At 38.0% G+C, this 27,923-nt stretch overlaps 2 protein-coding genes across 8 annotated transcripts in view; one reads left to right on the forward strand and one right to left on the reverse strand.

The window, feature by feature from the left end:
- Positions 1-19,765, forward strand: part of LOC137123523 (sodium bicarbonate cotransporter 3-like) — a 36,049-nt gene extending 16,284 nt beyond the window's left edge. For 2 of the 7 annotated variants that reach the window (XM_067497357.1, XM_067497367.1), the window contains exons 6-25: positions 86-274; positions 1,277-1,660; positions 5,523-5,638; positions 6,373-6,530; positions 6,869-6,956; positions 7,092-7,238; positions 7,919-8,025; positions 9,024-9,198; positions 10,013-10,146; positions 10,305-10,550; positions 10,908-11,013; positions 11,266-11,427; positions 11,932-12,045; positions 12,266-12,427; positions 13,290-13,541; positions 13,630-13,698; positions 13,951-14,124; positions 14,407-14,544; positions 15,098-15,198; positions 17,233-19,765. In XM_067497357.1, coding sequence (XP_067353458.1) covers positions 86-274; positions 1,277-1,660; positions 5,523-5,638; positions 6,373-6,530; positions 6,869-6,956; positions 7,092-7,238; positions 7,919-8,025; positions 9,024-9,198; positions 10,013-10,146; positions 10,305-10,550; positions 10,908-11,013; positions 11,266-11,427; positions 11,932-12,045; positions 12,266-12,427; positions 13,290-13,541; positions 13,630-13,698; positions 13,951-14,124; positions 14,407-14,544; positions 15,098-15,198; positions 17,233-17,314 — 3,104 coding nt within the window. In that variant the 3' untranslated portion in view covers positions 17,315-19,765. Of the gene's footprint in view, positions 1-85; positions 275-1,276; positions 1,661-5,522; positions 5,639-6,372; positions 6,531-6,868; positions 6,957-7,091; positions 7,239-7,918; positions 8,026-9,023; positions 9,199-10,012; positions 10,147-10,304; positions 10,551-10,907; positions 11,014-11,265; positions 11,428-11,931; positions 12,046-12,265; positions 12,428-12,928; positions 13,262-13,289; positions 13,542-13,629; positions 13,699-13,950; positions 14,125-14,406; positions 14,545-15,097; positions 15,199-17,232 lie in introns of those variants that run through there. The other 5 variants (XM_067497376.1, XM_067497386.1, XM_067497393.1 and 2 more) reach the window with 5 other exon arrangements.
- Positions 19,766-20,946: 1,181 nt separating this feature from the next.
- LOC137123556 (homocysteine-responsive endoplasmic reticulum-resident ubiquitin-like domain member 2 protein) lies at positions 20,947-27,146 on the reverse strand. The gene is made up of 9 exons (XM_067497459.1): positions 27,033-27,146; positions 26,178-26,524; positions 25,031-25,108; positions 24,005-24,118; positions 23,691-23,821; positions 23,040-23,153; positions 22,671-22,958; positions 22,057-22,171; positions 20,947-21,944 (listed from the first exon to the last, which is right to left on the reverse strand). Exons 2-9 carry the CDS (start codon positions 26,322-26,324, stop codon positions 21,777-21,779), a joined length of 1,155 nt encoding a protein of 384 aa, XP_067353560.1. The 5' UTR covers positions 26,325-26,524; positions 27,033-27,146; the 3' UTR covers positions 20,947-21,776.
- Between the last annotated feature and the right edge of the window lie 777 nt (positions 27,147-27,923).

Genomic DNA, 27,923 nt, shown 5'->3' on the forward strand with positions numbered 1-27,923 from the left:
ATTCATTACTCTAATCTCATGATTTAAATGCCTGATAATATATCTTCAGATATTTTGTGTTTTTGTTTCCTTTTGTACAACTTAGACATGGTAATAGACAGCATGGTCGCATCTGGCCAGCTGAATGAGGATTTGTGCGACAAAGTGCGTGAGGCCATGTTGAAGAAGCACCACCACCAGAACGAGAGAAAGCTCAGCATTCGCATCCCTCTGGTGCGCTCCATTGCTGACATAGGCAAGAAACATTCTGACTCACTCTTGCTTGAAAGAAACGGTGAGAACCTATGACGCACTCGCATTTCTTTTTCTGTTATTTTTCATCCATGGGGAACTGTTGCTAAAGATCCACTGTCCAAATCCCTCAATGCCAGCGTAGAAGGTGGATGGTAAAAGTGAGTAAATCTAGAGAACGATCTATATTGAAACAATTGGTCCCCTTAGAGAAAGAGAAATATGGGTGCTAATGATTGTGCTAACCTGTATGGCTGGCCTGGCTTTGAGATTTGAATTAATGATTGTTTTCACTCCTTAAGGTGACACTCAGGAAATATTGCTTTACCTGCTACTGGAGTCAGTAGTTTGTGTTTTTTGACTGGGCATGGCTGCAGTGATGTTAATGTATGATGTGCATTTTAAGATCTGAGGTTTTAAGAACGAATGAAATATCACTTCTTGTGTCTGTTGTTCTTGTTGGCTTTGCATTTTCATATCATTAAACCTGAAAATCAATGTGAAAGGTTAAAGTTCTGTCATATTGATGGTTGGTGACGGAACAACAGTAGTATGAAAGATGTACTGTATGTCCTATTCTAAATGAGTATGTATGTATAAGATTTATGGCTGCCCTGTTTGTGGTAGAGCACTTGTTTGCTTGCACTGACTTTGCGCTAACTCATTCTCTTCTGCATGCAAGACTATGTGAACTATTCACTACTATCAACTTCCTCATGTTTTGTGTGATTGGTTTGTTTGGAATTGAATAAGACAATTTGTTTGGTCCCTGCAGACCCTCCTATGTGCCTCACTGAATCATTCTGTCTTGTGTTTTCTGCACACAGCCATGGCTTTTGCCTACGTTTCTGCAAACACAAATCTCTCTAACTACACCTCTGCCACGCTCTTGCCCACCCCTGACTGTGTCTTTTTCAGATACCATCTTTGTGATCTACTCCTACTTCATGTGTTTTTCCCCTCTGCTCCATTCCTTATTCCTTTTCCTCATCCTTTCTTTCTCTCCCATCTTCCTTCCTTTTTTCCCCATTGTCTCCTCTGTTAGGAGAGGGCCTGTCCTCCTCACGTCTCTCTCTCCACAAGCCAGGAGCAGCCTCCTCTGTCTCCAACCTGTCCCAGAGACAAGAGTCCCGAGCCTCCATCCTCCTCAACCACCTCCTACCCTCTTCTTCCTACAACACTGGGCCCTCCCCAGGTCCCTCGCCCCTCACCACCCCTCAAAATACCCCCACTTTCTTCCGGCGCTCCTCCCAAAACCCACCACGTTTGCATGGGTCAGGCCTCGGCCCTCAAGGCATCCCCGAGGTAGTGGTATCGCCTCCTGATGATGACGACGCACCTTACTCTGCGGAAGAAGAGACGGCATCTCCACAGCTCAGCCGGCGAGCATCCTTGGCATCCCAGGGCCTTGAGCTGCTGCCCTTAGAAGGCAAATATCTGTGTAGCCTCCCAGTGTGAGTCACAGCTTGAACAGAGAACACTAGCACTCGCATGAAAGCTTGTCTCACCGTTAACTTCCAAACCTCCAACTTTGCGATCATTTCATCAATAACCCACAGCCAATTCACTTACAAAGAAGCTTCTTCCACTGTATTTATCTGCAGAGTTTTTAACCACCTCATGATTCTTCCTTCTCTCCCCTTTCTTTTTTGGCTATTACACTAACCCATTCTTTCTACTAAATATTTTACTTTTGCTGACATGACAACTCTCTGTACCCCATTTTGCCATTCAAACTGTCTGTCTTTCAGACATTTCTTACTGTCTTTGACTTGCTCAGCCCTGTCCCAATTCACACTTCCGTCATTGTATAAATTGATATCCTAGAGATCCTAAACATACCTCAAAATCCATTACCTCAAGAGGTGTAAATTGAAGGTTTCAGAAAAGCCATCAAAGTACTGTACCTTGTCTTAAATATAAGTGAAAGTCTCTAGGTAAATCTTGAAAGAGCTGTGTATGCAAGCTTACCCAAGAATATTGCAGAACTACAAACTGCAAGAAAGAATTGGAGTGAATCCCACATAGGAGAACCGAAAAACTTTTTTTGGCTATAAAAACATTTGAAAGCTATATCTGCTCAAGTACTGATTTTGTTTGGTTGAGTGCACAGACTTTAAAATGCCACAATTATTATTTGCTCAGTTTATGACATGAAAAATAACTATGTAACCATACTCCCTGAAAATATTCAGTTTTATTTACTATATCCCACAATGGATGTGTTTGCAATTTTCTAATTTAAAGGTCACCAAAATATGTTATCATATTAAGTTGTATCCAGACAACTATAGCTTTCCTGTTTCCCATGCCTAGCTGATACATCCCTTTTGTTTTTATTTTTGGTGATTGGTATGATGTAGAAGCTGACACAATGCATTCTAAATCTTTTCAGATGTAACATTTACCATCCCCAGGTTATTTTAGGTACACACAAATATAACCCTCATGTAACATGTGCTTTTCCCATTGCTTCATTTGGCAGCATTCTCTTCCTTTTCATCATGAATAAACATTCTTTTACCAGATTAAAAGAGTAGTGACGACAATGTGGGCCAGATCCATGGCTAAATATAAGGCTGAGATGGGTGTGGGAGGTTTGTACTGTATGTCCTATCATGTTGACACCCACTCTGACTTTTTGTTCTTCCCACCAAGCCTCGTAACTTTATTATTAGACTGTCACTGTGTGTAAATCTATGTTTGTTTGACTTGGGCAATGGCTCCATTTCAAAGTACGTGGTATTAGAACCAGCATTCATTTGGTGAGAGCTGAATTGGAAAGGTTGTTGTGGTGTTATTATAGCTGATGAGCTTCTGTAATTGTACTTCTTTCTAGGAAAATACACAGTATGTCCCTAGTGACAAGCACCTTGAAATCAGTATGTGGGTTGTTTTTCAGAGGGGGAGTTTTAAGCCTTCATCATAGCACTGTAATAATGTGCTCGGGTGCACAGCATAGCTTGGATAAACTGTACTGCTGTACAGCATCGACTCAAAACAGCTAATTAACAATTGAACATGGAAATAGTGTTACACAGTAAAAACCCTTTAATGTGTCATTTCAAGAAGTTTGTTTGGATGCCAGTAATAGCTGGCTTACTGGTTGCAAATGGTTATTGGCAACAATGTAATGCAGTAGATTGATTTATATTATGTACACAAGTACAATAATCCAGAGCATGTATGTTTATAAATGTATAGATAAATATGCTCTGGATCTGTGAGTGTGATGTCTTTGGTAAATACCTGTGTACAGAACATGCAGGAAATCCCTGGTCGGCTTGCTCACTGCTGGTATATCCTCAACCAGAGGGCTTTTAAATTCTTACGTTTTTACTTAATTTGTCTACAGTTGGACAGATTTGCAGATAGCATCATTGCAAACCTGACGTGGGTAAATGACACCAAAATGTATATAACTAATTGCAAAAACTGAACGAAGCTTAATACAAATATACACCAATCACGCATAACATTATGACCACCTGTGCAATTTAATGCAATCTGATTTTAACTTTTAAACAAACTTTTACAAGGTTATAGTTTCCCAGTTTTAAGTCGAAATTTTCAGAAAGGTGATAATTCTACTACGTGTTTATTATTGAGGTCAAAGTGGGTAGTGTAGTCTTACTGTAGTCCATCATAAGAAGAGATGGTTCCAATGTTTGGCCACCCTGTTTAAAATGAATGAGGTGGCCAAAACTCTGTATTGGATTTCACTACATATCACAGGTGGTCATAATGTTATGCCTGATTCCGTACATCATCTTCTTTTTACTATTTTTTTTTAAATTTTTTTTTCAGGAAATTTCCATTGTAAACAGCCATAAGTTAGAACTGTATAACTCACTACTGTATAATCTCAGTAATTTATGTTAATTTTCTACATACAAGTAAGCACTGTTTAAATGCTGGTATGACGGAGCATTCCAGGGCTTAGCCTTCTTGAATGAAGAATGATGGTGGACGCAACATAAACTAATCCCTCCCTTATTCCAAGAGGCTTTGTCCAGTATGTGAGCAATCATGCTTCTGTTCAGCAGTCACAGCTATCAGCATACACTAGGGATACTCCACGGTGTGCATTTCAAGGGTATGGCTCACTCTCCAAGCCACATGCTGACAGAAAAGGCACACTTTTATTTGACTTGGGGTTAATTGTTGATGAGAATGTGGAATGTTGCTTAAGTCTTTATTAATGCTATGTTTGCTGATAGTTTTATTATGTCTTGATAGTAAAATGTAGATGTAGACAATGGCTAAAGAAGAAAAACCGGAAAGAAGAAATGTTACTTTTGAATTTCAGAGAATAGTATGCATATACTATTCTTTGTTTTAAAATACTTGCTCATTTCATCTCCCACTCTCATGTCACCTCAAGTGCTAGCGTTTCCTGTATCGGGTATCGATCAAATCACATGAGCAATTTTGATATGTGCAGCCAGTTATGCACAGATACTACAGCTTTAACTATCAGGCAGATCAATCACATCCACTCATCTTTAGCTCAAAGCTGACATGAATTAAAGGGAGGACAGACCTGAGCACAGGTTACTGAGCTCAACAGATGGGGAACCTGCAACAACAGTGCAGTGTGAAGTGTTGTTGTCCTTGTGCAGAGCCAACATTGTGTTGAGGCTCTGTGATACATTATCACATTTCAAAATGTTTGTGGTAAAGAAATCATGTGTCTTGCAGCCTCAATTGGGTAATATTAAAATTAATAATCAACAACTGTAAACATTAAGCTACTTTGAGTATTGTCACTTTGATCTCTGTTGTATTTCAGTCGTTTAATAGATTAAGACCCCAAACTTTGTTTCGGTTAACCTTACATATGATCCAGTATACTGACTATAATTTGACTATAAAAGAAGCCATATCCACAATGCAGTGGTTGATTTTTATGCTCAAATGAACAAACCATAATGTAAAAAGAGTCCTATTTATCCTGTGGCTCTGCATCACAAGCACATGTGGGCTGCAGTGTGATATCAGATTTTCAGGTTTGTTTGCCAAGAAACTAAATGATTGTCAAACTGCCTCCCATTTGTTGAGCACACTCCTTAAAGAAGCAGTTTATCAAAAATAAAAATAGCTTCTTTTTTGTCCTTGTTCCTCAAAATTAAAACATCAATACTGAGAAAACAATGGAAGACAAATTGCATTTATTATTATAATACAAACGGCATCTCATGGTTAGCAAAACAAGTAATTGTCTGCTGAGTACTTACACAGTGCCCATCACTGCTTTGTCTCTCCCCCTTCTCTTGCCTTGTCCCTCCCAGGATCACTGGTTTCTCCAAACTCTGACCAACAGAACCTGGATGGCAGCAAGGCATTGGAGAGGAGGCCATCCAAAGTAGGGGTCAGTAGAGAAAGCAGCAGTGTGGACTTTGGCAAGGTAACCAGAACCATAGTAGTGAGGACAGAAACAGTGCCATCATGGTGGAAGGACCCATGACCAAGTCTATCAATGTATTTCTCAGTTTCTGGACTTTCACAGGCATTTCAGTGGCCTTCGTTGTAAACTGCCTTCATTGGAGCCACGATCACAGTCCCATCAGCCCTTTCACTAGTCATTGTTCTGCTTCTAGTATATTAATAATTCAGCAAGAATGTAATGTCTTATGTGCTTATGTAACTGTTTACTTTTGAAAATTCCTCCCTCGCTTGGCCTCTGTCTATCATAGCATTTTGTACTTCCCCATCCATTAAATGAAGTGGCAGTAGTTATTATAAAACCATCCAATATGACTGCCAAAATAAAGTTCAGTGCATTCCTATATAAGGAAAGAGGGATATTTATTTCTACTCTGGGGAAAAACAAATTTTTTCCATAACTAGATATTCATTTAGGAAATGTGATAAGAAATGCATCACAAGAACAGATTTTGCCAAGTACTGCATAATATAATGTAGTTGCTACATTTCATGACATATTTGTTACATACTGTAACTCCAGAATAGTCTCCTGCCATCGCTCACATTCCCACTTTCACACATGTAATTCTGTTGGCTTTCTGTTACGTAATGCATTCTCTATCAAAACCAGACCTTCATGTCTCTCTTTCCCTTTATATCAGTAATATTTTTCTGTATATCTAATTCAAATTTCTTTGGTTTCACTGGTTTCAGGTGGATATGAATTTCATGAAAAAGATTCCTCCAGGTGCTGAGGCTTCAAATGTACTCGTAGGAGAAGTGGACTTCCTAGAGAAGCCCATAATTGCCTTTGTACGACTGTCTCCTGCGGTCCTTATCACTGGCCTCACAGAGGTGCCTGTGCCCACGAGGTATAATAATTAGTAATGAATGATACAATGATAAAAGACTTTCATTCCAAAATTACAGTACAGGTCATTGTACTCTAGCATTATACTCTTGAAGTTTGATTTGTTTGAATTTGTTTGAATGATTCCTTGGGAAAATGAATACAACTCTGAAATTTCCCTCAAAACACACCTACCAGTTTTGCAATTGCAGTTAACAGTTTGAGGTGTTTCAGTGACAAACAATAAAAAAAACTTTGTTACAGAAAAACTCCACAGTGTACTCAGTTAGTGAAAATGGTATTGGCAGGCTTACTATTGCAGTTTGTGTTTTTCATTGTAAATGTGTGTCTTGTTTAAAGGTTTCTTTTCCTGCTTCTGGGTCCACGTGGCAAAGGGCCACAGTACCATGAGATCGGAAGATCCATGGCCACACTGATGACAGACGAGGTGAGAGAAAGATTAATTAACTTAACACCTTGACTACATCTGATTTGTCATAAGGTGAATTTATCATTACTATGAATAATTTACCATGTCATTTTAGAGCCATTTAGAAACTACTTTATTATATTCACTATGTAGATTTTCCACGATGTGGCATACAAGGCCAAAGACCGGACAGATCTCCTCTCTGGGATAGATGAGTTCCTCGATCAAGTGACTGTCTTACCACCTGGAGAATGGGACCCCACAATTCGGATTGAGCCCCCTAAAAATGTCCCTTCTCAGGTTAGAGATTCTCTCACATTATCTACTGGCTGAATAACGCATACAAAGATTTTTGTTTTAAACGTAATATTTCTAGTGGTATTTAGAAGTGCTATATCGATATTTTTTTTAAACTTGGTAACTAGTCAGGTAGGCTCACCTACCTGATGAAACTTTGGACCTGATAATGAGCAGATTAATCTTAAAATCGAACCCCACTCCCCATCATGCTACTGGATGCTATTGAGTTTGTTTATGTGTTGAATGTTTAAAATCAATTTTAAAAAGGTGGATCATTTTAATCCATAATGTGTTGTACAGACATATGAAACGTCAAATACCACCTTTTAATTAACATAATCTGAAATTTTCCTAGAGGTACTTGTGCATAAATCATTATCCAGCTGCATAGTAACCAGTAAGTAGCTTAATAACAGTGCATATTTAGTAGACCTCACATACTCATACATTCATTAAATAAAGCCACATCTAATTGGAATTCACTACAGATCACCTAAAATGGAAAAACTGATGATTTCTTCTGACTGACTTTAAGCATTTCTGTAGAGCTTACCTTACATATTCCTATAATCACACTTAGAGTGCCCTCTTATGGATTTATATCATCATGACAGTCAAGAAATTGCATGGGATTATAAATAATTGCATGGATGTATATTTAAATATCATTCAATCATTAGATGAAAAGGAAAAGACCATCGCAGCAAAACGGCACTGCGTCTCCAGCTGGAGAGCTGGAAAATGAGGTGGACCATCATGCAGGACCTGAGCTACAGCGAACTGGGAAGTAAGTATAGTATATATTTACATATTACATCACAAAGAGACTGTATTTTTAATATACAGTATGTGCTTCAGAGCTAAAGTTTATTTATTTGACAGATTAAAGAACTACCTTTATTGTCCTTAGGTACACAGACATATGTGTTTATGTTCTTGCTGCAAATACTTAAAAATGAAGATGAGAATAATCAAATATAAATCCTTATCAAATTTAGCAGCTGTAGTACTTACTCCATAACATCCAACTTTGAAGGTCAAAACTTTTGGAATTTATGAAACTAAAATCTGAAAATCTCTTAAGTGTAATGTTTTATATTTGTGTGGACACACCTCTTACTTTACTCCATGCAACTTGGATGCTGACATTTGTGGATAGCTCACGCTGCGTCTCTAGAGCCTGGGCCACACAGTGAGGAGAATGTGTTTATTTGAAACATCAGACAGACACACACAAACACACACAGAGCACACGTACACATCAGCCGGAATGCAATGTATTATTCAGAGATGCAAGCTTCTTTTCACTGCTACTATAAAAGGCTCCAGCTGAGGGACCTAATGGGGAACAGAGGAGTGTGAGGAGGTCCAAGTAGCTAATGTAAAGAAATCTATCAAAACAGGTTGTATAAAAGAGAACATGAGAGTTATGGAGGAAAGCAGTTGAGGTTATTCCAGAGGTGTGGGGGAAAAGAAAATGAAACAAGGCCTCACAGCAGAGCAATTGGACAGGTGTCAGAGAAAAGAGAAAAAGACATACAAGGTGAAAAATGGATTTCAAAAAATAGAATTCTTCAAAGTAATAAGAGTCAGAAACTGAAAGAAGAAGGTTGGATATAGTGTAATTCTGTACACTATGCACAAGAAAAACTCTACCTATGCTAAAATAATTCAGACTCTGGCAGCAAGATTGCAGTGGCTCTAGGTTTTGGGGGTTAATGTTCTGAAGGTATACATTTGCAACAACACTTCCTCTCATTAACGTCTACCTCTTTCCTCTTTCAGGCTATTTGGAGGTTTGGTCTTAGATGTCAAGCGGAAGGCACCATTCTACTGGAGTGACCTCAGGGATTCCCTCAGTCTGCAGTGCCTAGCCTCTGTCCTCTTCCTGTATTGCGCTTGCATGTCTCCTGTGGTGACATTTGGAGGTCTGCTTGGGGAAGCAACAAAAGGAAACATTGTGAGTTTTTAAAAGCTATCAATTATGAATTTAATAAAACCAATGGGGCTCAAAACTGTTAAAACAGTTGAAATATTTTCTTGATTCCTGGCTGGCTCTTAAAACAGATATTGTGACATTCCCCAGAAACTTGAAGTGAAAGAGACCATTTGACATTTATCAAAATTTATGCACAAAATGGTCAAACATGGTAGCAGGTAAATGCAAATGCAATGATCTGCATAAAGTCCATCCCAGTCATTGTCAGTGTTATAGTTTCTCAATGAAGAAACACATTTTCTCACTACTCTATTTTTATTTATGTATTAATTTTTTTTGTGAAGCAAGTCATTTAGTTTGTCTCTTGATCACACTCAATTCACACTGTCACCAGCCAAAAAAAGATGTGATGATCTACTATTACACCGCAAGCTATTCTATACACTGTAGTGTCTCTCTGTTTTTATCTCTTTCTCTTTCTGTCTTTCTTATTACTCAGATGTCCTTAGTAAGCCATGGAGTTTTTGCATAGGCACTGTCTGTTTGGTGATGTGTGTGTGATGTGTTTAAGTATACTCGGCAGGGGTTAGAGGGGCTACACAGGGATGTGAGTTCAGACAAGTCAGCAGAGTGGAAACATTCAAACAGTTTATCTATCCTCTCAGACACAGCCCTGAATGTCTGTTTAATCTAAACCTTCTGTGCTCTGGTCCGTGGTTTGTTCCTCACCTCTTTCTTTTCTCCTTCAGTCTTTCCCTGTCTATCCTCCTTTGTATGGTTTAATCCAACTCCCTTTCACATTCCCTCATGCCGTCCATGTCCTCTGTGCCCACAGAGTGCCATAGAGTCTCTATTTGGGGCATCGCTGACAGGAGTGGCATATTCCCTCTTCGCAGGCCAGCCTCTCACTATTCTTGGCAGCACTGGACCTGTTTTGGTGTTTGAAAAGATTCTCTTCAAGTTCTGCACGTACGTTCAAGCAAGTTTAAATTTATTTTAAGATGATAAATAGTCAAAGTAAGTCTGCAAACCTAAGATTTGCATGAATTTTAATAGTTTTTACAGGTGCATGTGTTCTCCTCTATTCATTCTCTTCCGTAACATCTCTTTTGTTTTTTCTTTCCCAGTGACTACAGCCTGTCCTATCTGTCTCTGCGGACCAGCATTGGTCTGTGGACGGCCTTCCTGTGTCTCATCCTGGTGGCCACAGACGCAAGCTCTTTGGTCTGCTACATCACCCGATTCACAGAGGAGGCCTTTGCTGCACTCATCTGCATCATCTTCATCTATGAGGCTCTAGAGAAGCTATTTGTCCTGGGTGAAAACTACCCTGTCAACACACACAACAACTTAGACAACCTTACACTATATACGTGAGTACTAAGATATCGTATACTTATTTATTTAAGTTTCATAATGTTATTTTTTTTTAACCTAATTTCTTATAGACAGAAACATCTCAAAAACTGTTTCTGTTAGATTGTTGGGTATTATGAAAATAAATAGTATCCTTTTAAAATCCCACTGTTAAAAACTTTTTTCTCAAGCAGATTTCAGTACATGTCCTTGCCAGAGCTGAAATCAAAATGACCCACTTGCAAAATATTTGATTTAAAAATAGCTGATTCTAGAGGATAATTTGCTGTAGCCTGTTTTTAAATCAACTTTAAATTAACTATTTTTTTCTTTAGCAGCACATGACTGCTTTGTATTTGTTCTCTTCTCCACAGGTGTCAGTGCTCTCCACCTACCAATGCCTCAGATGAGCTCATGCAGGTGTGGAACCAGACAGGATACAACTCAGACTCTATCCAATGGAGCAGCCTCAATGTTTCGGTGAAGCAAGCACACAGGAACCTCCACTATCATAGGCATTAATTACACCCTTAGTCACATGTAAAGGATGTGTAGATCAAGCAGACATTTACAGTTAATCACTGATTTATATATATATTACACAGCCCTAAGTACCTTATAATCAATATGCTTGTGACTAAACTGACCAAAAAAATGCGGCTAATACCGTTGTCAATATTGGAACCGTTATTTATAATTAGCATCACAAAACTAATCCTCCTTTTTTTCTAGATGTGTAAAATGCTCCATGGGGAATTTCTGGGTCCAGCCTGTGGTCACAACGGGCCATACATCCCAGATGTCCTCTTTTGGTCCATCATTCTCTTCTTCACCACCTTTTTTCTGTCTGCCATCCTAAAGCAGTTAAAGACAGAGAGATATTTTCCCACCAAGGTAAAAAATTTGTGATGTTTTCACTTTTTTTATGCTACTGTTATTACCAAAAACTGTCGGGTTTTATTATAATAAATAGCAGTAATTACTGGTTAATATTCTAACTTTAATAAATTCACATACTGTAAGAATTGAAAGGTTTTTACATCTCTTTGCAGGCAGTAGTGTGTAGAGCTCAGCTAATTCCACTCAAACTATGTAAATGTTTACATTTTGTCCGTCATTAATATGAGGCAGTAGATTAATATACAGAAAGGAAAGGTATTGTTGCATCCTCCCACACAGTGGCAGCTGGTCTGTTATCACTTGGTGTTGCGCAAGCATCTGTTGCTATTGTCTTATTTGTTACAATAGTAATTGTTACCTTGTGTATCTTGACAGTGACCTCGAGTAAATAACTGTAGTAAAGCAGCCACTGTTTCTGATTGTACTTTACTTTAAAAGTGAAAATGATAAAAGTGCCCATGTTGCTTTTCTGTGCTTTTGTTTGTGTATGATGTGTAGGTCCGCGCCACTATTAGTGACTTTGGTGTATTTATAACCATCATGATCATGGTATTAGTGGATTTTCTAATGGGTGTCCCATCTCCAAAACTGAATGTCCCTGACCGCTTTGAGGTAGGCATCTAGTATTAATCATTCGTCTTAATGCGTAACAGTGAGGGTGGGATTTAAATTAAACATAATTGCATCCTCTATAAGCCTATTCTTTACTCTGGAAAAGTCAAAATGTTGCTCTTTTAATAAACTAATTATTGTTCACATCATCAAATATTCTAAATTCCCTCTTCCATGACTTAAATACTAAATTTAGCACATTGCTTCCTTTTTCCTTCAGCCAACTACAAAGAACCGAGGCTGGATAATGGATCCATTAGGAGAAAATCCCTGGTGGACGCTGCTGGTGGCAGCACTTCCTGCTATGCTCTGCACTATTCTCATCTTCATGGACCAGCAGATCACTGCAGTCATCATAAACCGCAAAGAGCACAAGCTCAAGGTCAGACCTGTGGACATTGACTTCTAGTGGTATTCAATTTGGGGGTTTTAAAGCTTTTAAAAACAATTCTGATGAGAAAGTATCACAAATGTGTGTTTTTTTTTGTTTTTTTTTTGTTTGTTTTTTTAGATTTTGTCTTTTCTGCTTCCTTTCTTTAATATCTAGTTTTCAAACCTTTCTGTGCAGCATCTAATGCCAGGAAATCAGGAAACTATATGTCACTATATGTTGTGAATGTCTAAATCATTCCAAACATACTAAAGTCATAAATTGTGCCAAGGGTGAACATTGAAACGAACCTATAAATTTCCATTTATAGGTTTTCTTGTGTAATACCAGATATGCCAAAATGTAACTCTGCCTCTATGTCATCACTGTGTTTGTTCGCCATTTTGTAGAAGTTTTTATTTTTCAATTCTCTTTTAACTTTTTTATTAATTTGTTTGATCATAGCTTGCTCTATTTTTAAGACACTTCTTTGCTGTCTCTATATTTCTCCAGCTCTCTGGGGCCTGTTCATCTCTCACCTGTCTTCTCTTTCCCTTTCTGTCATCCCTAATTATGGTTGAAGCTAACATATTCTACTGCGTGTGTATCTCACACAAATAAGGTATTATTCTGCCTCAGGGTTCTACAGTTCTACTATTTAAAAAGTAAGTCAACCCACATTAAAAAACTCAAGGCAAAGATTTTAAATTCAAAGTAACAAGTATGGGATGCATGTTTTTCCAGATTATGCTCCTGAAAATTTTTTCCGTAATTATGTTTGTACTACAGGGGCAAATTGACTCTTCAGGAACAACCTCCTCTACAGCTCTGTTTTACTTGTGTTTTTTTTTTCCTTTCTCTGTATATCCTGCAGAAAGGCTGTGGCTATCACCTGGACTTGCTAATAGTGGCAGTAATGCTTGGTGTGTGCTCCATATTGGGCCTACCATGGTTTGTGGCTGCAACCGTTCTCTCCATCTCCCATGTTAACAGCCTGAAGGTGGAGTCTTGCTGTTCTGCTCCAGGCGAACAGCCCAAGTTTCTGGGCATTCGGGAGCAGAGGGTCACTGGATTCATGATCTTTTTCCTAATGGGTTGTTCTGTTTTCATGACTTCAGCGCTAAAGGCAAGTTTAGTTTCTGCGTCGTTAGTGTGTCCTGCTGCAACAAATATCATGGTAGTCTTTCTTTGCTCATGTCTCCTCTGCATTACAGTTCATTCCAATGCCAGTCCTGTATGGAGTCTTTCTCTACATGGGAGTTTCTTCCCTCAAAGGCATTCAAGTAAGACTTTACTGTGCTAGGATGTGAAATTACATGCCCCTTGATTTTGAACAGAAGAGCATTCATAGCTTCAGCTGTTATTAAAGCTACATTTTCTCCTTGTAGTTTCAAAGCTTTGATCGTAATTGAAAATGCTCGAAAGCTGTAATTAGATGCATTCCCTCCTCTGAATAATGTATAAAAAAAGTTTCCCTTTCCTCTGTGTTTTTCCAGCTCGCTCATTGAGTCTCATTACTCTGATTTTCTCTGTAGTTATTTGACAGAATCAAGCTGTTTGTCATGCCTGCCAAGCACCAACCTGATCTGATCTATCTCCGGTATGTGCCACTGTGGAAGGTCCATGTCTTCACCCTGGTGCAGCTCACCTGCTTAGTGCTGCTCTGGGTCATCAAGGCCTCTGCTGCAGCTGTCGTGTTTCCCATGATGGTAATGATTTCAGTTTTAGTCATGTAACTTCTCATCTACTGCATAAGACATTAAGACATGGAAACAGAAAGAGTTCAGAAACCGTCTTACCCACTTAAATATCACACTGCAGCTTTTAATAGCATTTAGATCAAATTTGTTTTCCTAATAATACTTATTATTGTGTTAAATGATTTTCATTAAAGATATCCTAATGGTGATAATTGTGTTTTTAATTGATTAATTCATGAATTTGTACTGTATTGTATTACTGTAAAAATAGATTCCTTGTTGTGTTTCCAGGTTTTGGCATTGGTCTTTATCAGAAAACTGTTAGATGTCTTTTTCACCAAGCGAGAATTAAGCTGGTTGGACGACTTGATGCCTGAAAGCAAGAAGAAGAAAGAGGATGACAAGAAAAAGCAAGCCCATGGAATGCTGGTAATTTTTTTATTGTTTTAGTTGTTCTCCTTTTTGGTAGTGATAGACATGTGTCAGGCTGATGTTTTAAATTCTACAATTGGGGAAATCAAATTGAATTAAAGCAGACTGTCTTAATGATAGACCCAAGCAGACTTATGATGCTGTTATGTTAAAACTTTTGTTTTAACATAACAGTTTTTGTTTCATATGTAATTTGTGATTTACATTGTTTAGATATCCTGTAGTGTCTGGTTTTCTAAAATTCAGACACTGAAAACAGAATGCACAAAAAAAAAACTTTTTTGAGGCGTGGGGGTTCAAAATGCACTTAGACCTTGATTTTACAATATTCAACAGATTATACGCTTACAGATTAAAAATCCACGTGTCTCCCATAACTGACTCCCATAACAGGCTTACTACAAGAACCACTTAATCACTTACCGACCAAAATATGACAGACTTTGACACGCCACACTGTGAGATGTGTGCGGTGTGGTTGTAAAGTTTTGGCTTCCTCACTGCAGCAGTGGCTGGTATTTAATTCATTTTAAATGCTGTTTTCATTCAGGAAGAAGAGTCCAGGCTGAAGGAAGACGAGAAAATAGGACTGAACATTAGCTATGAAGGCTCGAACCTCCTCAAGATACCAGTGAAATCAGAATCAGTAGGGTGAGTCATTTTTTAGGATGATATTTTATTAATCTGTCTGATAAATCTGCTCTGAATCTTATGCATGTATGTATTTCTACAAACGCTTGAAAAGCTCAATGAACTGTATGGATAGTTCCCAAAACATTTGACTTTATTCCTAATGGATGATATAAACCAGAGAAACACTCCAAGTATTTGTAAAGCTATAGACAACAGGTAGATTCACATTTTCAGATGCATCATACTGCTATATTCAGTTTGAAATGGTACTTCTCACACCGGCAGCCAGCTGTGAGTTATGCCCATCTTAAGCAGATCATACACAAAAAGACTAGTGACCCACAGCCTCCCAATGGAAAAAGAGGTAAAAGGGTTGTGTGTCTGATGCATAACATCTGGCTCAAATGGCTGCATTTGAACTCAAGTCACTGATGGACAGAGCCCGGCCACACAACTGTTAGTCCTCAGCTACTGTATTTACAAAATATAAAGAGTAATTTGTGTGATCAAATGTTTGTCTTGTTGAAATGATTGTCTGAGTTACAATGTGTATTTGTTTCTGCTTTCTTGTATTGAGCTTCTCCCAATATGTGTGTGTGTGTGTGTGTGTGTGTGTGTGTGTGTTCATGCTTGTATTTGCATGTGGTTCTGATTCTGATCCCATGGTTGTAAATATAAACCGCAGTGTTTAAAACAGTGAACTTGACTGCAGAGACTTGTGCCCAACCTGGGCAGCACAGTAGAAGGTTGTTACGCCATCTAGAGTTTTCCAGAGCCCCTGTCCCTGTATTGCTTTAATATGATAACAAATAATAATAATAAAAAGCTAAGTGAATCACCTATGGCGTATCAAACAATAGGCCTCCACCTAGTGGAAATCAGTTGTAACTGCAGCTAAAATTATTTTTAACCAAGATGATCGACAGACACCCATAAAAGTTGATAACTGCAGGAATATTTTGCCAATATGTGTTTTTTTTTAAACGACCAATGCAGGTAAATATATGTAAAAAAAATATATATATATATATATCTATATAGATATAGATATAGATATATAGATATATATACATATAGATGGCTGTGATGCAGACTTTTGTACTTTTTTATTAAGTAGATCAAATGAACTGATGCAGAAGACAGTTGGGCAAATAGACCGTATTTCTAAATTGTATTTCAAAAGGAGTTTTTGGAGACTCACAGACAAAGTCATTTTTCAGTTGATGGAAATATATTTAAAACTGTATCGTATTAAGGTAGACCGCTCGTCACCCAATACCCCCCCCCAGTTGATAGTCACACGTCGAAGTGTCCTTGATCAAGACACTGTGTGGACCAGCTGCATAGCAGTGTGAGTGTGTGTGTGTGTGTGTGTGTGTGTGTGTGAATGGGTGAATGAGAAGCAGTGTAAAGTGCTTTGAGTACCAATAGGTAGAAAAGCACTATATAAGTGCAGAGCATTTACCATTTAGATTAGGCTCTACATCATTTTCCCATACGCTTTTAATGACTTCTATTCATCACTCTTTAACTTATAGTGCTTCAAGTAAAACACAAAGACATGCAGTCCACCTGACTGGACACGTAAATAAGTGTAAAAAGTTTTTTTGTCTATGTAGAGTAAAAATGAATTTCAATAACCTGAGTAATGCAAATATAGTAGTAGTCATGTATATTTTAAGAGTAAGTTTCCACAAGTAAAGGCTTGTTGTGTATGAGCATGTGTTCAGGAATTATTTTATTACAAAATAAATTAATCACAGAAGTTTAACTTTACAATAAAAGCCATAACAATTTTAACAAAAGGTGGCAAATGTTATTTAGATTATCACAATTGAGAGCTGCATATTTTAACACAGTCCTCACATAAGCCCTGTAATCAACAAGGCATAGTGAAGGTGTTAAAAATGCTGTTCTAAGAATATTGGCAATCCAGCACTAGCACTTTTACCTGACAAAATCTCACATTTGCCATTTGCTCTACACCCTTAGTGCCAACATTAATTTGCAGAACTCATCATGTCTCTGTCTGTCTTCAACTCTGTATAACAGCCAGGAGAAGGTGGCCTGTGTTAGAGTTGACATCAGCCCAAGCACAGCTGGAGGAAGTTCCACTGCTGAAACGATGTTGTGATAAAGAAAGGAGTTCCCTCCCTGCACTTTCATCCACACAACACTTTACCCCATCGACAGACACCACCTTAATATGACAGAGGGCATAGAACTGGAGCAGCACAACCTGCCCCCAGAGATGCCCTCTTCAGGATAGAAGAAGAAGAACAACAACAACCTTTGTTGTCATTGAGCACATGTATAAATGTTACAATGAAATTCTTTCTTTCCGTTTAACCCCGCGTTCGCCTGTGAGACCCATTCCACTCAAATCTTCGAGTAAATGGCTGCAATGGTGTTCTCTAAAGTATATATCTCCACAGAATGAAGGAATTCTTTTGTTCTTCTGCTTCTTGTTTAGGAACTCTCTTAATCATATGACCCATTTATATCAGAGATCCCAAAGTAAGGCGCCTCATTGGAGGGGAGGCTGTGTGTATTTCATTTTCCTTTTTACAGTTTTAGCTCGTCAAAGTACTGTTCATTTTTGCTTCTTATACTGTTCATATACTGCGAGTTGTTGTGTATGTTTGTTTCCATGTATTTTAAGTCAAATTAGGATCTTTAAAGTATGCTAGCTTTAGAACATGTTTTAATAAAGCCATTCATCTTCTGGCAGTGCCAGGTGATTTGGCACAGGAAGTGACGCAAACCAAAACAGAGGTCTATGTAGATAGATGCAGCTGTAACACCACACTATTTTATTTACTTTATTTACTAATTATGTCTCCTTTCTCTAGGGGAGCACACAGTATTGATATTGCAGCTGAAATGTTATTTAATTGTTGTCACTGTAAACCTCACTGTTCATATTGTATATGCTGTGACAGAGATATATGTATGCATCTACAGTGTACTGTATTATTTTTATTTGTAACCTTATAGAAAACCTATTTCTGAGGCCATATGAAGTCTGTACTGTACATTTAGAACTTTGCCATTATAGTTTCTTACTGAAAATGGAATATAGTGTGTTAATATAAAGATTATTTCTCTTTGCACAGTATACAGCTGTTGTTTAAATGTCAGTTTAATAACTCAGGAGTCTCGAGGGATTTCTGACTGTGGTCACTTGATATTTTTGTCGCAAGGTAGCGATAATTTATTGTCTACTACTCTTTTCAGCGCTGGCATCACAACTATTTTAATAAATGCAGTAAATCATAAAATATAGTAAGGTGCAGAATAAAAAAGAAAATATTTGTGATTTCAGGAAGTTGCACCGTTTTTTCTACTGTATGTAGTATTGTTAGTAATTGTGTGTGTGTGTGTGTGTATGCTGTTGAACTAATTTGGTTTGTTTAGCATTGAAAATAATTGTATGCAAAATATTTCTACAGTAAATGTAAAAATTCTTATATAAAGTTATTTTGCTATTTAAGTGCAGTCCTGTTTTAGCAATAAGTATTCCATGCCGTGCAATGTATGGACTCATGAACATAGCTAATATTCAAGCAAAGAATAATTTGTACAATTAATTTTGTGTGTTTTTGTCGGTGCGTAGCTACAGTGACTATATGGACAATAGTTTATGTGCCTTGTCGACGCTCTGTATGTGCAAGTCTCGTACTGATAATTTAAGTGTTCAGAACCGATGTACAGGTACAAACACTATGGCGCACAAATGCCAAGGACAGTGAACCAGTGCACAGCACCTTTTAGCTTTTGTCCGTTATAGTGTTTTTCCACATCTATGTCAGTGTCGTAGCCTGAGCCACTGACTCAAACTATTTATCTTGTGTTATCTTTCATTTATAAATGTAACGCTAAATACTGTTTCTGTATGTGGTCTGTTGTCACAGCTTTAGTATTTTCTAACAACAACAAAACTGACATTATTCAGCACAGGTTCTTTGAATCATCAATGAATGTAAAATTATTGTCAACATCAATACCAAATCACTGACACGTACCACTTAATGCAGAGCGTTTGATTTTTGATTTGTTTGTGGAATCGTCACAAAAAAGTGAACATCCACCAAGAGGCACTTATAACTGTATAATTATATTGTTCATTTTAGTTTACACCTTATTTTCTAATGCGATCAGTTTAGAAATGTATTCGATAGAGGTACAAGGAAGAGATGGAGGTTTTACCCTGTCATCACTAACATCATTTAGTAGATATGAATTTCTTCTACAGTATGTGTACAGACACGTAACAACAGTGAAGCACACAGCATCCTGTTATCTTGAAGGATTTTTTTTTTCATCATGGTCAAGTGGTGCAAAGCAATAAAGGTGAATATATGGTGACTTCCTTCTTTCCTCATTTAACCACATTTTCTCTCTCTTTTTTTTTTTTTTTTGCTATCCTGGTTCTTTTTTAAACCTTAGGTGTACTGTGAGGCAAATTATATTCATTCTTTTAAAACAGTATGAAAGTAGAATTTGTATATTTATGTGTAAATGTAAAATGTGTTTGGTATTGAATGTCTAATGAGAAACTGGATTAAAGAAATGATTGAAAAGATATGTTTGAACATATTTGGAAAGACTTTATTTTAGAGCTCTCATTTTGAAACTGCTCAATATATTGCAGTTGTAAATAATGCTTCCCATAAAAAATGGATCCTTTCCAAAACATTTTATAGTAGACAGTGAATGAAATATTTAGGGTCAACCATAAAAGTCAGTGTTGGTTGAGCAATGGTCAAAACAAACTCATAAGGTTCTCAGTGATAAAGGCAGAAGATGATAATAGTTTATAGACATTAAATATGGTTTAATTCCATGTCTATCAGCCTGGGGTGTGGCAGCAAAGATGTGTTAGCTGACCTGCAAGGGATGCTGCTCAAATATCCCTCTATATCCAACATCTCTTCTAGCTACAGTTTAGCTTCACTAGGTCTTGTATAAAAAAAATCAGGATTTTTAGAAACTTAATAGCAGCTGTAAACTTAATGGTTGTTATGTGCAGATATTGGAAGTTTATGACTAATTTGACCTCCTGTCAGGACTGCTGAGGCATGTGCACACTGTGTTTGACGAGAATTTCCCTCACTGACCTTAGGTACATGTGGGACAACCTCCTACCGGCCCTGAGGTCTGATAAGCCAGAGTAAGTGAAAACGGAAAACCTTGGACAGTAAATATTACTTTGGCACAATCGTAAGATAAGTGCACAGAATTAATATTAATTTGATGTGGTGCACAGGGTAAAATGGTTCAAACTTTAAGCTTCGACTGTTTCTCATTAATGGTAAATGAAGCAGCATAAGACTGTCTAAAGTCATCATTTCTATGTCGGCCTTCAGCAAAGTTCCAGAGTACGTCCCTGAGCACACAGTTTGACCATGAGTTTTATAGCTCAATACAGAGGAAACATTTACAAATGGACATGGGAAGACCTTGGTTTACCAATGAGTCATGAAGGTGTGAGGGCAGGAGGTCCAATTGTATTTCTTTATTCCTGCATATATATATATATATATATATATATATATATAAATAATCCTGAGTGTATTTCATCTTAAATGTGCTGTATTAGTAAGGTTCTCCACTTTGAAACAATTCTGAGAAAAGAACAATACAATAACTACCAAACTTTTGTTTGCAATGACAAGCACCACTAAGCCAGTACTTGAGGTCACGTGCAGCTTTTTGCTTTTTGCTGCACATGTGAGAAGAGAAAAAAAAAATATTACCAATGGACAACATTACCATTAAGGTAGTTTTAATATGATTATTGTTAGTATTGATACACATGTTAAATGTAACAGCAGCAGACGTTTTAACAAACCCGAGAGCTTAAAGATTTGCCCTTTGTAAGCCTGCATTGTGGCAGGACTTTATTTAACAAGTTGAAAAGTATCTCCTGTCTGTTCAGTGTTTGAAAGTCTATTAGTGGTGGAAGATCGATTATTCTGCCTCACTCAGTTGTCCCAGGCTGTCTGAGAGAACTAGTCATACATTGATTCACTTTTCAGTAGCCGGCGTCACTCTGGGTCACATTTTAACACAGAACACAATGTGTTTAGACACACTCAGGCCCAAACCACTCTTATCACACATGATTCAGTATTACTTGCTGTAGATCAGCTTCTGAGCTACAGTGGCCCCTTCTTATTTCAATACAACCACCATTAGAAATAAAATCATAACTATTTTAACAAATATTGTAGGTTCTTATAAAGAAATAAACAAAGATCCAGGTTGTTCAGCACAAGCAGTGCTATAATAGTTTTTCTTCATAATTGTGTCGGCTGTCTCTATTCTATAAATTATAGAAATAATGGCAGTGCCAGACACTTATTTTACTATGTTTTCAAGGCAGCACTAGCAGTCCTTGCTTATAAAGTTTCCACTTTTGGGTCGACTCTTTAGTGTTTTGACTCAATGATTCAAATCCAGATTCGATTATTGGGAAACTATAACACTGCACTGCAACAGACAAACAGTTTTCCTAAGCAGGTAGGATTTCTCCATTCTCTTCTTAAAGAATGTGCTCCTGGGGAACTGTGGTGGCTCATGGCGCTCGTGGTTCAGTTGGCAGCGTTTGGCAGCCCCTCTGGGATAAGTGACATGAAAAAGGTCATAATAAATGACCACGTGGATGACAGGAAACCTGTGTGGGGGCCACTGTTCGGATCTTCTGCTCCTTCCTCTCCAGTCTCCCTTTCATCATCTGAGCCATCATCCATTTCTCCTTCCTGTTTAAGATGAAGTCAGATTATAAACACAGCCACATAAGAATCGTTTCACTCCATAGTCATTGTTCATCCCTTGGTTAGTATTCTTAAGATGGAGGAGAATAGTAGCTACCATTTCTCGCAAGTCTTGGTTTTGCAGTTCTCCGTCCATGTCATCCTGATTGGCTCTGTCTCCAGGAAGATGGAGTTCATTCTCCAAGTTGAAGGGAAACCAGCCGGCCTGGTGCCTGCAGACCAAAACACCCAAAATACTGTTGGCATCTTGCCTATGCTGATTATTTTCATAAATTTTAACAATAAGTTAAAATTTTGAGTAATCAGTAGGTCATGCTTAACATCCTAAACTAAAGACTAACGCTCCTCACAAGTTCCTGGTGACAACTCTAATGTCTTCTTATTTTTTACTGTCAAAAAAAAAATCAACGTAACCTGTAACTCTTTTAAACTATGAATTCATTTATGTGATTATTATTCTATGTAGATTATTAGAAATGATAACAATCTCGTTAGTTGAGTCACAACAAATGGTTTCAGGAGAAAATGTTTTAAAAATGTCAATGTGGAACCTGTAAAAAAAGCATTAAAACAATCATGTGATCCCAACACCATTAAAGAAAGGTGAACCATTGCACCGGTGCATCTTTAGGGTGGGGAAGAATGTCAGTGTCATGTCAGGGGCTGGATTATTCTGTCGATATACACAGTTAAAGTAAAGGGATGACTTACAGGTAAAGTACCAGCATGGCCATCATCACCATAACAAACCGGCTGAAGGAGGAGTAGAAGTAGACTACACTGAGCAAAATCGCAGCACGTGAAAATGTGTACAACCAGTCCAGCCAGTCCCGGTTCAGCTCCTCGTCATTCAGGATCTCCCCTCCTTGGGCGTTCATTTGGACTTCCAGGTTGCCACGGTGATCTGCTTGAGGTTGCTGGTTTAGCGGATTGGGGAAATTAGAATGGCTCAAGGGCTGCTCTGGCCTGAGACGCTGAGAGGAGGCAGCCAGTAATTGACTGGGGAGGAAGTGAGACTGGACATAAGATAAATGTTCTACAAAAATTCATACTAAAACAGGAGACATGCAATAAACTTACTAATGCATGTAGACCTGTCGGACGTACAACTGCTGCCACCACATCACTGTCATAGGGTTGTAATAAGCATGCAGATTTGTTGGTGGCATTGACTGAGGCGAGTACTGACTCCAGCTAGAGAAAGAGACATGGAATTACAAAAAAAACATACATATGACATGTCACACCCTCGTCTATTGCAGATACATTTGCATAAAATCTAATTGCTATTAGTTGGTCAAGGGTACAGAATTAGCCAACAGCAGAGGACAGAAACAGAGAGTTAAAATTTTCCACTGCAAAGTGTGGAAGCTTTTTCATAATTAATTTAACTGGTTTGATTTTTGTTGAACACTGGAGATAATACATTTCCCACTCTACACGTTTCCCACTAATACAGTTATGTTACTAGGGCAAACATGTTAGCATTGCTATTCTGGCTTTTCTGTGTGAAAGTAACTCCGGTGCCTTTTCAAACATGAGACAAACATGTTAACATTTATCTAACGAGGTGCATGTTTTAGGGACTTGAGTGTATTTGATGAATAATTTGTAGATCTAAAATTACCTAGAGGTTTTTACTATGATCTGAAAATCTTTACTTGCTGTAGTGAGTCATCTTTGACCCTGCACTGCAGTGGTTATTAAAGTTTTACCAGTCCAGAAGCTTACCTGTGTATAAAGTGGGGATACGTCTGGTGGTAAGGGAAATGTCCAGCTCCCTGTCTGAGTCCATCACTGCTCACTTCTCTAGGAGACTGGCTATGCTGACTAGCGGAAGGACTATTTGAGTTCTGAAGGGGCTGTAACCAGAAAAAAATATAAGTGAAATGTGTATTACTTTATAGTTCATCTTAAAACAAAGACAAGTGACGTTTTTCAAATCCTCATGGACGTGTAGATTGCAGCATTAAGCTAAATGATGAAAGGAAATGTGATGATGATGAAATGAATGGAAATGTGTGAGGAGTGTGTGGCTGACCCACCACGGGACCGGCTGTGTTCTCCTGAGGCTTGTTGCTGCGGCTGCGGGGGGGCTTTGGGGAGCTGGGAGGGGTTCGTGAGGCACACACCAGATGGAGCATATGGTACTCATCTTGCTGTGGAAGCCAATACAGTTCATTATCAAACAGAGCCATGCATGTTCAAAGTAAAACTGTGATCAACTTCTTAACTTTGTGAATCTACTTTGCTCTGTACAGAAATTATTGCATCTGTTCATCCTCACAGAGGAGTTTTTCCTCACTTGCTTTGGCTGAGGCTTCTTCCAACTTCCCCCTTTCCATTAGTTTTTTTTCCCTTATTTAATTTGAATTTCTGGGGACAAAGGGTGTTGTGTGTATGTACAGATTGTAAAGCGCCCAAAGATGATTGTAGACTTTATAAACACAATCTCACTTGACATGAGTTCTCTACACCATATGCATGTACAGTAATAATGATTCATTATGTACTGATACACAGATAAACATACCCAATCTCAACAAAATACTACCAGATTAGATGAAACCCCATTTAAAAATTACTTTGATAGTGAATGCCACTATGGTCATAAAAAGCAACCAAGCACCCACTTAAGGAACATATTTAATCTGTTGAAAAATATTCAAAACAAAACAAAGAAGATAAACTTCCTCATTACAGCTACATTACACTTTTTAACATCTCTCTCCCCCCCCCCCCAATATGATTTGATGCCTGACATTTTATTTAGCATTTTAAAAATCAATTAATTGCTTTTTCATTTACCTTAATGTGGAGTTTTATGTGATGTAGTATTACTCTAATTAGGTATTTAGTACTGTGAAAAACAAAGCTCTGTTTAGTTTGTACATGGTGCTGACATCTGCTGCACATCATTTCTGACTTGGAAATCATAGAAAACCTACTTAAAGCCATATAGTGGATGCAGTAGTTTGATCAAGTGATCCTTGTTGGTCTTACAATGATTAGACCAGAATCCAAATCATATTAACAAGAAAAACCAAGTCTAAACCACTGGGGTAACTTACCTTTCTCAGCACATCTTTTAAAGTAAAGTGATCCAAAAGTAGCTTCCCAGAATACACCAGTCTCTGGTCTTTGGAGCTCTAAAAACACAGTTTTATAATGGTTACAGGGTCAGAGGAGACAACCAATACATTACTGAACATAGCAAGAATGTAGGTCACTTCATTGTGTTATTCATCTAGTTAAAACTGACAATATTTGCAACAGCATTACAAGTGGAGGCGGTAATAAAACATAGTGGAGCTGCTCTTTGGCCACACAAATGTGGTTGCACTGGGCAGTTCCCCGGTGTAAGTGTGTTAAATGGGGTGAATGTGATCAGGGCATTCCTGCGAAAGAGATCTAGCAGAAAATACCCAGAATAAATAAGGGTTAAAAAACAGCAAATTAAAGGATCAGCAACCTCTGAAATGTGCTACAGATCACAACATTAAAAGGCAGAGATTTTGTGTAAGTGAATAATGAGGATGAGGTGATAGTAACCTCAGTTGGTATAAGTGGGTCTTAACTATGGATTAAACTGGCAGTACAACAAGGTCGGTGTGTGTTTCCTCTGAAGCCTACATTCAATGTACAATCATTCAGGAATTTTAATTAACTATATTAAATCCGGCCAACTTGCAAACGAGGACTTCAAACTGCCGCAGTTAATGTCTGCTCAATTGCACTAGAAAATGTGCTGCCCAGAGATTACTCTACATTTTTACAAAGCAGCAGCTTGTCCCTTTGTGTTTACGATGATTGCATCAGAGCAAGTACTGAGCCGAGAGGAAGGGGAGCAAAGTCAGATTAGCAGTACAACACAGGAGGAGTTTAAACACCTTCCTGTCTAAGTGACATCATCTATAGACTGACCTGACTTTTTTTTTTTTAGCCCAAAGAATAGTTGAAGGTTAATGTTTTGACCCTATTATGATCAGTCCATTGTAATTTGAATCTCGGAAGAAAGGAAATACTCAATCAGCAAGAGAAGATCAACCACTAGATGTTGGCTGTGGCTGTGTATATTGTAATTCTATCTCTACCCCTAATGATCGAACAAGAATGAATGGCTTGGATGGTAAATAACAAACAACACAGGAAAAAAAATTATACAAAATTCAAGATCTCCTTTTAGCAGCTTCAAATGGATCTGTGTGAAATACTTACGGGTTTACTTGGATACACATCTGACAGGTGGGCTTTAAGTTTCTCCACAGTCCAGTTCTGAAAACAATTTATGGTCTGGTCATCATACTTTTGGTTGGGAGCCCTGATGACAAGGGTTACAGGACTGTCCACAACAGCATGATCCATGGTTCAAAACCATTTGTCTTTCAAAAACTAAATGAAAAGAAAAAGGCCCTAGGCTGCCCTGCCTGGACTCCTCTGCTAATAACTTTCTACTAGGCTCATGACACAATGAGAAAAATACTAGAATTTTTTGCAACTATGATGATCATCTACACTTGCTACAGTTTCCCTCTAAATTTGTATCGACGGTGCACAAGTGGGACCTGTGGACGAAACAAAGGAAAACAAAAAACACGAATTTAGGTGTTTAGTATAAAATACTTGTCACAGTCATTTGATGTCCCACAGGTGTTGCATCACTGTTATAAACAATTAAGTAATTCGCATTGTATGCGTTTACTAATTTAACTGAGAATTAACTGTTACTAGTTTGATTGCGACATTTCACCAGACGTTCAATCGCATCCACACTCATTTATTTTAAGGTTGCGAAATGCTCGAACAGCTGTGTAACAAACCTTATGGGCGTGTGTGGGAAAGACTAATGTTAGCAAAAGTCAAACCCTGATAACAGCCAGTATGTACCGCTGCTTAACACCGAGCTCAGCTAACGTTAGCTTCACCGTGTCTTCTGTTACTAATGTTAGTTAAATCACACAGAAGTTGATAGCTAGCACACGCAGCTAGCGAAATCAAAACGGTCTCGTTTTATAAAGAGGTTCGTCTCTAACCGAGTCGTAAAAGATTAAGTTTGTAAGGTTTGTAACATACCGTGTTTACCGCCAGTGAAGAAAGTCTCCCCCCTTTGACTCCAAGCCTTGGCTCAACCTGGGTGTTGTTCTTCTTCTTCGGACTTTGAACGTTGTTGAAATCCAATGCTATGTTTTATTACCGCCCCCTGCTGGACAAACGGGTCCCTGCAACACAGACGTGATAAATAGATCTGCTATGGGGCGTAACTGGGCCTTTGCATACTGTATACAGACACAGCAGCTGCATTAACATCCCATGGTTGCTTTATTATTAATGTATCTAGGTATTCTATAAAGGTACTTAATACTAATAAGCAGGTTATATACTGATAATAAACTCATTGAGTGTATTATTATGGGTATTGATAATTGTATTGTATGATTAACTTAGGTTTACCTCAGATTAACACAGGGGACAGGCAATGCATAGGTAAAAACAAATTACCAATTTAAATCTTGAATAATGAATGTATTTAATCAATTATAGTTCACTTATGTCCAAGGGAATTCAAAATCACTGCCCCCTTGTGGTTATATACAGTAGCATAAAAAACAGAGTTCTTGGGCAGATCTTTCTTTTATTTAACTATTCCCATACGACAGCTAGTGTTTATCAATGTAAAAATGAAGTCTAGTATTGGAGCAGAAATGTTCTTTTTTTTAACAAATCCAGTAGAGGTCCCACAATACTGTAGAAAGCAGTACGCATTAAGGGACTTTATTTTTTTTACAGAGAAAGTAACAGTGCCATCTGTATCTGTAAATTCTTTGACTTAATATTTCCATATATAATTTATTGACCAGGTAACCAAAGTAAAAATTTTTGATGCAATAAAGTGATCTGACATTTGTAAAAATGGAAAATGGTGTGTACAGTGCAGGTAAAGGATTAATTTTTAGTATGACAACG

This window comes from Channa argus, chromosome 1 (genome assembly GCF_033026475.1).
Source record: "Channa argus isolate prfri chromosome 1, Channa argus male v1.0, whole genome shotgun sequence".
NCBI classification, from domain to species: Eukaryota; Metazoa; Chordata; class Actinopteri; order Anabantiformes; family Channidae; genus Channa; species Channa argus.